Genomic DNA, 14,367 nt, shown 5'->3' with positions numbered 1-14,367 from the left:
TATATTATATGTGCATGTGTTGATGTTTGATAAAAAATTATGTGCGCTAAAGTGGAAATAAACAGACAAATTTGATGTCATGTATAGTTTAGTTTCGATGTAATATTTTTTCTATATTTGGATGGCAAGTTCAAAGGTGGATGTCACCATCATTCTCAAGAAAGTGCTCTTTCTTTTTTATCTCAACTCTTAATAGGTTTATAGACCTCTAACAATATTTTGTATCCTAATAGGAACTATTTATACTAAATGTTGTGCAATGACTCTTAATAGGCTAAGATATCCTAATAGAGATACTTTTTTGATTATTTCATCATCTATTTGGGATTAATCCCCTTTCTTTTTTTCTAAAGTCCTAATGGGGTTACAAACCTCTAACAATGTTTTGTATCCTAATAGGAACTATTATAACAAATTTTATCCAAGAAATCTTAATAGGCTTAGATCTCCTAATAGCCATGCTTTTTGATTAGTGCATCATCTTTTGGGATTGATCCCCACATTAATTTTCTCTTGGCCAGGCTTTCCTTGAGACCAAATCATGATGTTATAAGTTCCTTTAATGTATGCTGATGCAATACTTAAGGATTTGGACAAAGCCAATGAATACATAAAAAGATTTAAATTGAAGCTAAATGGTGGACAAAATTACAACAAAAAAATCATGGAATGGATTCATATCTCTAGATCAAAGAGAAATAAATTTGTTGAGAAGATCAATGAGGCTAATAAAGATGAGATAGAATCATATCTGATTGGGAATCAAAAAGAGAAAGAAGAACTTCAACATGAATTTGAAATTACTACTCTTAGAATGACCAAAGAATTTGAAGATGGGAAAGACAAGAAGGAAAGCCATAAAGTAGATTTAAAGAGGAAAATAGGTGAATGTCATGATTTAAATACAAATCATGGACAAGTAAAATTGGAACTTGAAGATTCAATATCTAATTATTACAATATTGAAAGGTATGCTAACATTGTTAATGTAAAACTTGTTGAATAAAATTTACATCTTGTGAAACTCTATTCATGTAGTGATAAACTTGGTGAGGGATTGCATCAACATAAATCTAAGGGTGATATGAATGGACTCGATTACTACAATTCCATAATTTCTAAAATAATTGAGGAAAGACAATTAAAGACCTATTTAGATACATATTCATAATTATAAACCTAAAGAGAAGATCAAGAATATCAAAAGACAATGCCATGCATGGAAAAATTATGGACATGTGAATAAATATTAGAAGGTAATGCTAATTCTAAGCCTTTTACTCATTACTATTTCAATTGTGGCTTTATGGACATAACACATGAATCCAAGCCTAGATTAAATAAGTAGGCAAATGAGATATCTAATCCTAGATGCTAATTGTAGAAGACCAATTGGAAATAAAAATGTCATATCTTCTAGAGTTACATGTTGTAAGTAGAATATTTTTTAACATATCACTAGTGATTATGATTCGGAAGTGAATAAGTGTGGACCAAGGAATGGAAATTCAGTTGTTACACACTATAAATGTAATAATCTAGGGCATACAACTAAATACTACATATTTAATGGTTTTGTGAAAAATAGAAGAGTACATAATGTCATAAGAAACAATTAAAATGGAAGAAGGAATAATGGATCACATTAAGGAAACTATGAGAACATCAATGATACATTGGTGATGGAAAAAATTAATGGAAATGATAAAGTGTGGAGTGGGAAGCATAATAAAGATTCATCAAGGAAAGAATAGCCTTTAAGAGTAACTCTTTTAGTGTCAAACACTAAACCTTCTACATCAACTTAAGATGGTCAAACACCACCCCAGGGGGAGAAGTTGTGCATAAAATATCATTCCTTAAAATTTGCAAAGTTAGAAGATACCAGTATGGATTAAGATATATCAATATTGAGAGACATGATATCTTTGATTGTAGGCCTTGATCAGTTGATCAAAGACATAATTTTGTATTTCCATAGCTACTATCTATGTAGCATCTTTCTCAAGCTCTTGATGATGTATTGTATATTGAAGACATAAAAGAGTATATAGACTACAAGTATAAAATAATTAGAAATTTTGATATGCAAAGTCACCTTAAGGATGTTCTTAATAAGAATAGGACCTTTAAGACATAATTCAAGTGTTTGGAAACCCTAAAAATTTATTTAGATTATGAATTTTAGGAAATTTGAGGAGTGGAGTGGATGAAGATTGTTCTTAGTAGGATTCATGATCAATTATTTTTGTTTGGAGACATGCCTATCAAAATATCAAAATAACTTATTCACCTCGTGACTCAATTTGATGATGTTGGGTTAATACCCATTGAGATGAATCTAGTCAAGAAGGAAGCTAAAAAAATACTTGATCAAAGTGGGTTAAGTAAGCTACAACCTTCACAAACATCATACATAAGCATGTGAGGTTAATCTATAAGATAATGGGTTATAACATGAAAGATAGTAGAAGACACAATTTAGTTTTAGCATGTATCATTGTTACAACTTATAAAATTGCTCTTGAGAATGAGCCCTTTGTTTTCTACGAGATTAGTAGACAACATTTATTGGGAAAATGAAGAGAATCAAGCATGATAAGTCACATGTGTTCAAGTTTAGGTTACTTATCTTATGTATATATATTTCTATATCATAGATAAGTTCCCAAACATGCATCCTCATGCATGGAGAAATGACATACCCACTGCTCTCATAATCACAAAGCACTATAAAATGCAAGATAGCAATCAAAATGAAAAAGATTTGTGTGGTTTATTCAAGGGATTTCATAGGAAATGAAATAGAGAATTATAATTCCAAAAGAAATTATTAAGAATAAGGTAGACAATATATACTTCATGGTGGAAACTAATAGTAGTTGCATGGAAGTGGTTGAACCAACAGTTTAACGGACCCCCACTATGGATATGAAGTAAAGCTTTTATAATTGTTCAATATGTAGATGATATTCTTGTATCTAAGAATGACCCCAATCTAGATAGATAGGGAACATATGAAGAGATGCATAAAGTAATAGAATGTATCACTAGAAGAACTTGAAGAATAGAAAAATAGAAAATACTATTAACAAGATAGCAAAGAAGGAGGGTATAACAAATAAAAAAATGAAAACTCTGAGAACAAGAGTGAAGTAATCAAACAATCCAAGCAATCTAAGATTGAAGCCTCTACTTCTGCCAGACATGAGGAAGAAGATGGAATTGATATGTGTTGGAATATTACATTTGTCATGATAGTTTTAGATTAGTTATAAGGTAATAAATACATTATAGTTAATAGTTTGTTGGAAAATTGCATTTCCTCTTAGGCGGTTGATTAGGAGAAAACAAGACTTTAAAAAGCCGATGATATTGTATTGCAATATCATAAAAATATATCAAACTGAAACTATCAAAATATAGTATGTTTTATGATATAAACTATTCTATTTGTTATCAGATAAGGATGATGGGTAGTGATTTATAATGTGTGATTCTTCTCCTAGTTTTGACTTTCGTGCATCGAACAAAGCTTATGTGGCTTGGCTCATTTATTTGTGTGCGGCTTGGCTCATTTAACTCTGTGTGCAATCCAAAGAGAAATAGATATCAAGCTAAAATAGTAATGCAGAATATGATATTATTCAGCATAGAATTCATATGCATGTGATCAAAGTGCACGAGAACTTGGAGGGGGCATTGCATTAGGTCCTTCTGGTAATGTGAATTCAATGGCTTGAGACCAATCTGAAGAAATTGATAGGTATAATGATAGAGCACTTGTATGGTATTCTACGTTGTCCAATATGGCAATAAAATCGAGAAAGAACAGGTGTTTGCAAAACTCAGTTTGTTTGATGAAATGACTATTTGACAATGAATATTTTGATTATGAAGATACGCACCTATGAAGAAGAGGACAGTGAATGGAAGAAGTAGTTTTCAAAGTAACAATGCACAAATTTTTCTGCAAGAAGGCAATGCTTAGTAGTCGCATATATAGTGAGATGATTTACAACCTGCCATAATTGTGCTCAAGAACATTATTACTAGAGGCATGGGCCTAAGATCTGGTTTGATTCTTCATTTCCATCTTTGTCCATTTATTTCGTAACAGACTACATTTTCTGTGGAGTATGATAATCTATTTTTTTTCTCGCTGCTGAAGCCATGCATTCCCTATCAATATACACGGAGAGGTGAACTTTCATAAATTTGTTTGACGGAGCCGCTGCTAGGTAGAAGAGGAGTTTAATCTGCAATCAATGATTCAAATCATTATAACTCTTGCTGGTGTCTGAGATGAAGACAAAGGATAATAGAGAAACAAATTTCCAATATATGGTGTAGCCTTGGCTTGACATATCATTTTTAAGTTGCAAGCTTAAATTCGCTCAAATTTTTTTATTGGTATGGGCCTATTAATGTTAGTGTTAGTAGAGGTTGTCTGATAAATCCAGGTGGCATAGCTCTCATGTTAGGACGCTTTACTTTACGAACTAATTTGTTAGTTGTCATTATGGGGGTTGTAGTGCAGAGCCGACTTGTCTCTTACTCTTATGGGAGATGTAGTGTAGTTGGAGAATTTGTGAATCTTTCTTTTCATCGATTTATTGCACATGACTATGTTAAACATTGCCTTTCATTTGTCATGGTCAATTGCTAAAATGGTTTCAATGATTTTAGAGGCGTAAATGTTTCTTCTATCAAAGATTGCAAAGTAGCATCACATATATAGAAACTAACAAGACATTATAGGAGGCTGCAGGCAGCACACATACACAGATACAAGGATTTTTATTATCTCAAGTTATCTTCTCACTCTAAGATGATGATTACATGAGAAGCAACTATTTATTTCATTTCAGGGATGAAGATTCATCCTTGAAAAGAAGAGGGGACTTGACAAATTTGTGTCTATGAAAAGAAGAGCCGGCTTCATGACATAATTCTTCTTCTAAGGAGCAAGGGAAGGCATGATTTTATGTTTTCTTAAGCACTTGAGGAGACAATAAACACACTTAGAGGAGATGTGAAATTTCCAAAGAAAGGCATCTCATGAGAAGAAATATCAGTGATGATTGAACATTTCCACAACACTAGAGCAGGCACTATATATACATACTTCGAGGAGATGTAGATTTTTAGAGGAATGGTGTCTCATGTGTAGCACTAAAGGAAGCATTAGAAACACATGAGGGAGATGTGGAATTTCAGAGGAAATGTGCCTCATTGTGTAGGGGAGGTTGGAGCATTCATGAAGATAACTTCAGAATTCGGGGTCGGGAGATCCACTGATGTCATCAGAGCGAGCTAGGAGGATTGCTGAAATTTCTTCACCAAAGTCTCTACATGGTTGAAAGGGTTGGATTAGGAACCTTGCAACTTCCATTCTTGTTTGATCAATGCAATAAGTGGGGAATGTTGGAATATTACATTAATTGGGATAGTTTTATGTTAGCTTTAAAGTAATAAGTATATTATAGTTTATAGTTTGTTGGTAATTTGCATTCCCACAACTAGCTAATTTCCATAAAATAAAGCTTTAAAAAGTAAATGATATTGTATCATGGATCATTAATTGAAGATATCAAGATATAGTATGTTTTATGATATAAACTATTTTAATGTGCAAACAATTGAAGTGACAGATCCACTATTGGAAGCGGTCGCGAAGTCTAAGGTTACTCTTGTAACTGAAAAAGATACAAGGAAATCAATAAGAATAAATTCACATGCTAAGGGAGAAATAAATAAGGAATAAGAAACATCAATAAGGACTTCTAGAACTCTCTGGCCCAAGGCTAAGGATAAGGGACATATGCTCAAGGAGAAATAGACAAGGAATAAGAAACATCAATAAGGACTTCTAGAACTCTCTGACCCAAGGTTAAGGATAAGAGTCATAGTCCTAAGAAGACAAAGGTACTTGACACCAAGAGGGAAATTAAGGTAAAATCATAGATAAAAGTAACAAAGGATGATATGAAGAGAAAGTGGAAACCATATATGAAGAAAATCAAATAATAGATAGAAAAAGAAGGTATGATTGAAACCAACTAAATAAGTATTATGAAAGGTATGAGGTAAGGATCAAAAGCTATTAGAATATTTTGTTATTACTTATTTACTAAATTTTAAGATAAACCATATTGAGAGTTACAAAATCATCCTTAATGAACTTTTTGAGAGATGGTTTTAGAAGACAAAAGCTTTAGAGGTGGATAAGATGATTAAATAGAAAACACTTAATGATCTTTATACTCTGATCGTATTAAATGGGATGCTTGATAAATTGAACATAGAAAAAGAAAATATAAGATCAATGACGAGAATTATAAACCTAATGATAGGCATATATGATGAGTTAGTGAGGAAATAGAGGAATCAATCTCTATAGTTTTGATGGATACAAACCATAAGGTGTACCAGCACCTACACCAAGACCAAAAGGAATTACACTCAGAGAATAGTTAGTAGAACTCATAGAAAAGTGTGTAGATGGTATAGAGGATGGAAATAAGTTCTTTAGTATTTTAGAACATCTAGACATCTTTATCTCTAGTGTACCAATTATCTTAGAACCATCTAAGGAGGAGGAGGAAAATAGTTTTGTGATTAATTTTTTTATTTCTAATGAAGAAATTAGCCAAATTATGTTTGAGGCATAAGATACTATTGAAGATGAGGAAGAGGAAGAAAAGAAAAGAAAAAAGAAAGAAGGTAAAGAAATAAAAAGAAGATACTATGTCATAGGTTGAAATAAGAGACGTGATCAATGAACACAAGTCTTTAGTAATAACAATTGATGAGGCTGATAAGATAATTTTGAGATGGGGCGGGCCTTCATCTTCAAGACATGATGAGCCAATCATTGACCATACTGATAAGCTTGATGATTTTGAGAAGACATAGATGGTAATTGCTAAAGCGAAGTGATCAATACAGGAACTTGTAATTGTTGAAAATAGGGGACACTTTAGAACATTTGACTTTGAAACAAGCAATTTTTTCGATCATCAAAACTATGCAACAGCTATCTTTGGTTGAAAATCTTTATATTAAATTTTCAATTTTGGTAAGATCAGCAGTTACACACGAATATATGAAAAATATATACATAAATAATTTATGAGATAGCGTGACAATGCAAAATGACTCAACTTATAACTACTTTGAAATGCCCTGAATGATTTATTTCCTATCCAACACTATCATCTATTTGAGGCATAAAAGTGATGTGGTTACATAACAAATGCATCTTATCTGCTATCATGAAAGCCTAGTCAAAGTGATTCAAGTGATTTCTCACATTAAGTTCCTTATGAAGTGGAATCCATGCACCAACAGTAGAAATCGGATTGCGAAATATGAAGTAGAGTTTCGGGGCTCATTTTCTCCAGATCTTTCTGTTTCATTCTTGCATACGCCATATTCTCAGGAAGAAATTCACCTGGGTTGAAGGAAATGGTTTGGGAATGATCTTGATTTCTCAATTTCTTGTAAATACGCATTGCTGACACAGAATCTTCATATGGGTCATGAGTGCCATTCTGAATCTTATACCTGGCAGAACATAAAAATAGATTAATCACTCATCTAACAGATCTATACCTGATTGGCTGAATGAGTTCAATCCTCAATTTTTTAGAACTTTAAAGAAAATTTAGTTTTTCCAACAATAACATAAGCCCAAAATACCCACGACCACTAGTCTTACAAAGGCTATGGCCAAACTGAAAATTCATTTACACAAACTATTTACTTTTATAATAGTATACCTTAAAATGAAGGCCATGTAAATGACATAAATGAAATGAAGAAAACTAAGATAATTGATATATTATGTCAAAAATATTGATCATGAGTCATGAGTGGCGCTCTAGGTCTTATACCTATAAAAAACAGACAAATAAATTTTGATCACTCATTCTGTGATACCTTCATTTATAACTCAGAAAAAATTAACTATTTTAAAAATATAACTATACCCATAATACCTGTGAACAATCTTGTATGAAGTCTGTACCGTTTAGAAATGATTTACAGAAAACTACACGTAGCACTAAAACTATAACTAAACTATATAAATTACATTAAAAAAAATATAACCAAGGTAACCAATATGGTTTTATCAGACACAATTTGGTAGACATTTTTAATCGATTGATTCTGAAGCATAAAATTTAAGTGTGCAACTCCTAAAACATCATTAAAGATGAATATCCCACCAATATAGCTTAATTTATTATTTGCCACATAACAACCAATATATAAGGTGCAGAAGCAATTACCCTAGGAATGATTGAGTGAGATACTTGAGTGAATTACTGGCTTTGCTACTCTTTAGTAGTGGAATGTACTTAGCAGTGTCCCTGAGAAATGAGCATGCATAAAATGTTACCTTATATTCTTAATTTGAAACTCATAAGTTCATAAGGCAATCAAAATTTAATATATTTAACATTTGTACCTTATAAGATGGGTAGGGTATTCCATTGATAAGCACTGCAAGTCATGATCTAAGCCATGCCCTACAAGAACTTTGGCTTTTCCTCCTTTTAAACGAATTCGCCAAATTGCTTCTCCATTAAATAAAATTTGCTGAATTTTTTCTTGCACTTGCTTAAGCGGCATGGCATCCACGAGGTCTTCTGGTTTGATGCCAGTTATATCATATCTACAAACACTAACCCACCATTTTAAATAATAAATTCATATAGTAGTAGCAGACTATTACCACAAAAAGAGTAAGCTGGAAACAATTTATTACCTGTAATCTGTGATTGGAATTGGAGGCTTGACATAACAATGGAAGACCACTTTTTCTTCCTCATCCACCAAGCAAACTCGCGCACAAAGGTCTAGAGACCCATCCTGACCACCACCCACCATCTCACAATCCATTGCAATGGCAGAAATATTTCCTTTGTTTGAAATTTCACCTTGTATCTTCTTATTTTCTGCTTGGACTGTCTTATTGACCAAGGATAATCGCCCCCCACCATTCTGTATGGACCAAGAAATTATGACAAAGTGATTCCTTTCGGGAAAAAGACTGATCAGCAGAAATTAGAGCATTATTCATTGTAAAATAAAGTCAAAAATAAAGGATTATACATTTTTAGCCATTATCTCTTAATGAAGACAATTGATAACATTTGGATCAAAAGAAGAGGTGCAAATTTGTTAAAAACTTACAGGAGGCAAGGATTGACAAGTTGCTCGGTGATAATTGAGTTGTTGTAAACTGGGGAAAATTTTGAGACAAAGACTGCATCCCCTTTCACTGAACTGTTTAGCACACTCAGCTTTGGGTAAAGGACCTGATCAGAATCAATTCAACACCATATATTAAATACCTAAAATTAGTGAATGTTCAATATCTGATACTGATTACAAAACCCTAAATCTTAGTGGTACTTTATAAGCCCTACATTTGTAGATTCTAGCTTTTGCCCTTGTGTTTTCATTCACAGAAAAAAGGTTAAACTTAAGAATAACATGATGAGAAATGTTTAAGAAAAACTACCAATCAAATGCTCCCTTAAAGAGTCGTAGAACCTGCAATGCTTTTTGCAAATATCACAAACGGGTTCATGTGAAGAGTGATATGAAGTTTTCATGTGCTCAACTAAATGCTCCACTTTGTTAAATTGTCTGAAACATGCTGCACATTTATGCCTGCAATTTACAAAAACAACTCACTGCATTATAAGTCTTTAAATATGTCAGAGACCAGAACTCATTTATTTTCTGATTAAAAAAGACCATTCTAATTTAAAATTAGTTAATATAAAAGAATAACAAAGGCACGTTCAATTCTCTGTCAAGAAATTTGACTTTGCAATAAGACTAAGTCATGCGAAGGAATGCTATCTGATATGTTCATCTTCTTAAAAGCCATTTAAGTACCAATAAAAACAAGGGAAACCAATAAACTAGCTTAGACGACTGATAGATCCTTTCCAAGTTTAGGTCAAATAGTTTAACACACTGTGACGCTCAACTAAACAACAAGCTGTGTAAATGATGTTATCAAGGCATATAACTAAAAAACATGTACACATTAATAGTTAACATAGAAAAAACTATTGATTCGGGCAAGCATTAGCCTGTAAACAAAAAAAATTCCATATTAATCAACATATGCTAGATAAGAATATAAAGATCACTTGGCAAGGATCAATTGATTCAGACAAGACAAGCATTAATTCTTAGCATGAATACAAAAGACCCAATTGATTTTGAAGCCAATATATATGAAAACTTAGAGGAATAGAAATAGCCAACTTTTAATTGGGATTGAAAAGATTAAAGCTATTGAGAAGGTAAAGCAAGAGAGAACCTCAGAGATTCAGATGACGCTTGAGCGCGATCCATGAGATTCAGTTAAACTCTTGTGCTATAAAACTTGGGGGAAGGGTCAGGGGTTTTATAGACGCCATTTCTCTATGAAGTCTCACCGCCATCCAAAGTTCTTTTATTCGTCTCTGACCTTTTTCCTAAACTCAACGGGAAGAATCTTTCTTTTCATTAATGGTTAAAAACTAAAAATAAATGTTCTCTCACGCAAATAAGCTTGAAAACTCAAAACTGGCCACATGGAGGCGATTATGATGTTTGTATGGATTGACATGTGCCTTCAATTTGTTTAAATATTTTATCATTAGGTCACATTCTGATAGAGATAAGGGAATAAACCTGTAAATGGTTTTCAGCATGATTGACATATAAAGAAAATATATAATTTAGTTTCTGAAGTATAATTGATGAAGATGATGGTATTTCAATAATTACAATATCTATCAAGATTTGAATATCTAATAGTATCATAAAAGAGATACTATTGGAATTATATTTTGAAAGATTTTGTTGGAATTTATACCACTCTCCACTAAAGAGTTGTCTAGATGAACTGGTCCAGAATATTAAAATGAACTTGTGAATGATATAAAAAAACTTCATAAAAATATCTCATTGTCACCATAGATTGTCTAAAGAATGTCAATATTTTCAAAGCTAATGTAAATATTGGCCATATTTGATCAAAAGATATATAGAAAATTGAAAATAAACCTAGTTGTTCAATACTATAATATTATATTAGATATGTTATAGAGTGTTTTGTTGTAAAGACTACCTTCTTCACTTGTATTAACTGAATAGTATGAGATATAAAATCAATATTTTAAATGATCATGGTCTAATGACTTCACCTCTATGGTTTAATTAATTAAATTATTTTTACTTACGTTGAAGTGTGTGAACTCAATTTTCAAACACACATTAATTTTATTTGGACAACAAACTAAGAATGTACATGCAAAATTGAAGTCTTGTGAAACAATGAATTTTGATTTTTGATTTTTGATTTTTAGAGTTCCAAAATAACTACATGAATAACTAGGATTTCATCTACAATCTCAGGTTTGATCGTTAACTAGAGGACATAATGAGGTGAGGTGGAAATCATGAAAAAAAATTTAAAATATTTTGGCTAAAGCTTATTAATATAAATTCATGAAGATTATAAACCTTAAATTCATGAAGATTATAAACCTTATTAGTACTTGTTGTAGATACTTTTTGGATTGTTTCTATGAGTAAGAATAAATCAGTAATTTTCTTATCAAACTAATATGTTGCATAGGAGAGATGCACAAATTTTAATACTTTTTAAGAGTTATTTTTTATTAAGTTAAATGTGATTCAGTAAGTTAATATTTTTTTCTTAATGTAAGTGCATATATTTTTATATTTTAATAATGTATTTTTTTATAATATATTTTTTAGTCATTCAATTAAAAATAATATTGCTTCATTTAATATTTATTATTAAAATTAATTGAGATGCAAAATTTTTAACATTGCAATTTTTACAAAATATTTTTCTAAGTTATGTGGGTGAATTCATTTAGCTATTATTGTGGCAAGATTTGATAGATTATAAATTTGATACTTTTTAAGAGTTATTTTTTATTAAGTTGAATGTAATTCATTAAGCTAATATTTTTTTCTTAATGTAAGTACATATATTTTTATATTTTAATAATATATTTTTTGTCATTCAATTAAAAATAATATTACTTATATTATATAATCATTTAAGATTAATTATTATTATAAAATTATTATTATTTTCATATTATAATTATTTATATTATAATAACAATCATATGATATGTCCTCCAAGAATATGGCTCTCGAAAAAGAGAATTATGGTGAGAAGGATCAATCCCTTGTTAATAACACAAATAAGGGGGAGATGGGTGTTACAAAAAGGGCTTATGGGTAATCCTGGGACCATTCTGAAGGAAATTGTTAATCTAAAACAACAAATGTAGATTATTTCCAAGGATTTTCACCAGATTAGTAAGACAGCTAGAAGGGAGCACACATCAGGTCAACATATTGACCGGCTTTCGAAAGTTATTGGTAATGCTGAAGAGGTGAAAATTTTAATAAGAAAGGTCTCAATCATTGAAGATACAAATAGGGTCTTGGAGAACGCTAATATTGATTTTCAAAAGAGACTAGAAAGTCTGGAGGCTAGAACGGGTAATATTAAAAAATGATTAAGAAGACGACTGATCAAAACAATAACATTTTAAAGACAGTGGAGGATAATGTTAGTAGTCTTATGAAAAAGGTTGAGCAGGGTAAAGGGCATGATTCACCTATTGTGACTGAGAACTAGGGACCAAGTACATGCACAAGGGCTCATTCCAAGAAGGTTGGTGATGCGAATAGGATGGCAAAAATGAAGGCTACTGTGGAGAACATGCACATTCTGGTAGATCAAGCTACTGACCTACTGCAGACTACATAGTTGTCTGGTTGCAGGCTTTCTTGCTATCTTTTTGCTATTTTTTTAGCTTTGTTTATAGTTCGCCTCCTATTTTTTGTTTGTATTTGATCTCTATGAGGCTTTAGTTTGCCTACTATGTTGTTAGACTTTTTGTGTTTTGTCTTAGACTTCTCAAGTACTACTATTATAATTTCTTGATAGTTTGTTTTAGGTTTCTGGTCCTTTAAAACCTACTTTTACTTAATCAAAACAATCATATGATATATGTAATAGAACATATAGATCAATTGATTATACTTATGAAAAAAAATTGAAATTAAATTAATTCCATTATAGAAAAATATAATTATACAATAATTTTATTAATTAAAATATTTTATACACTATAATAAATCTATTAAATTTAAATTTGGTTTATATAAAAACTAAAGGAAAGTACTAAGCTGCTATATGACACTTCTTAATATAACTTGATGTATGATGAGGTTGAATAAATGAACGAGGTAGGGATAATTGATTATTTGCATGCAATTTTATTGCACATATGAGTAAAATGGATCATATTAAGTCATACTAAGAGTGAACTTGATTGAACTAATTAGATAAGATGATACATTGAATCAAATATAATTAATTTTAGTAATTTTATATTAATAAAATAAAATAACTGGATATAAGGTAGACATTAAAATAAAATAAATTTATTTGCTAATAATGGATGAGATGCATAAAAAATAATTCGTGTAATGAGGAAAAATAATTACACTAGATTAATTAGGATGGTGGCACAAGAAATACTATTGTAATATTGAAGCTTTTCCCTCTTTAAGATAATGTTCAAAGAAACATGATTTCAAGGAGTAGAAAGTGTTTATCAATAATAGACAATTTATGAAGGAAGTGATGTTTAGATATGAAGTTTTGATATGGTCTATTCATGTTTAGGAATTGTTGAAATATTACATGATGATATGATGGTGCTTCTTGATATGCAAGTGCTGTGAAAAAAAAAGAATGAGCACTTAAAAGGAGAATGATTAGAATGTTCAAATGATAGAACAATACGACATGATGGAAAGACAAAAACTAATGATATGATAAAAAGTAGATATTAGAAATATTAAAGTATGTTGTTGTATGTAAATATTTTATTTATTTATGGAGAGAATTATTTTAATATAGTAATAATTATTATGCACGATAGAATCGAAAACTAAGGTGGCAATATATCTGGTACATGGATTTATGCTCAAGAAAATTGGAAATCATAGGAAACCTCAATAGTTTCGAGTCAACTAATGTTGTAAGTGAGTACATGTCGAGATAACCATTATATAAATAAAATTAACCTTTCCAGTGAATTTTAATATAAATGACTATGTTGGATCCTATAAGAGAAAATCAAGAATCATGACACAGAAAAAGGACCATCCCAAATTTAGATCAGACTCAAAGAATACTATGATATATGATGATTATGGTGACCATGTATTGGCATACTTTGGATCTAACATAAATAAAGATAAAATTAAAATATCAAAGTTATAAATAAT

At 30.8% G+C, this 14,367-nt stretch overlaps 1 protein-coding gene across 2 annotated transcripts; it reads right to left on the bottom strand.

The window, feature by feature from the left end:
* Positions 1-7,325: 7,325 nt before the first annotated feature.
* On the bottom strand, positions 7,326-10,386 carry LOC149561887 (RNA exonuclease 4-like). Of its 2 annotated transcripts, none has more exons than XM_089823845.1 (7): positions 10,352-10,386; positions 9,536-9,687; positions 9,205-9,329; positions 8,777-8,958; positions 8,477-8,683; positions 8,298-8,378; positions 7,326-7,569 (listed from the first exon to the last, which is right to left on the bottom strand). In XM_089823845.1, the coding sequence occupies exons 1-7, from the start codon at positions 10,384-10,386 to the stop codon at positions 7,326-7,328; spliced, it is 1,026 nt and encodes a 341-aa protein (XP_089679971.1). The 2 variants fall into 2 exon arrangements, with proteins under 2 accessions (XP_089679971.1, XP_089679972.1); XM_089823846.1 differs by having other exon boundaries at positions 8,777-8,948; positions 9,222-9,329.
* Positions 10,387-14,367: the final 3,981 nt, after the last annotated feature.

Source organism: Cupressus sempervirens, chromosome 4, assembly GCF_028749045.1.
Source record: "Cupressus sempervirens isolate cs-2001-9-10 chromosome 4, ASM2874904v1, whole genome shotgun sequence".
Classification (NCBI taxonomy): Eukaryota; Viridiplantae; Streptophyta; class Pinopsida; order Cupressales; family Cupressaceae; genus Cupressus; species Cupressus sempervirens.
This window is presented reverse-complemented; position numbering and strand designations above follow the sequence as displayed.

Excerpts from the sequence above, each read along its gene's own strand:
- LOC149561887 (XM_089823845.1), bottom strand. The coding sequence starts at position 10,386 with ATGGATCGCGCTCAAGCGTCATCTGAATCTCTGAG. Across the intron at positions 8,959-9,204 it reads CTTGTCAATCCTTGCCTCCT|AAGATACAAGGTGAAATTTC; the intron begins GTAAGTTTTTAA and ends GCAGAAAATAAG. Across the intron at positions 8,379-8,476 it reads TACCCTACCCATCTTATAAG|GGACACTGCTAAGTACATTC; the intron begins GTACAAATGTTA and ends CTCATTTCTCAG.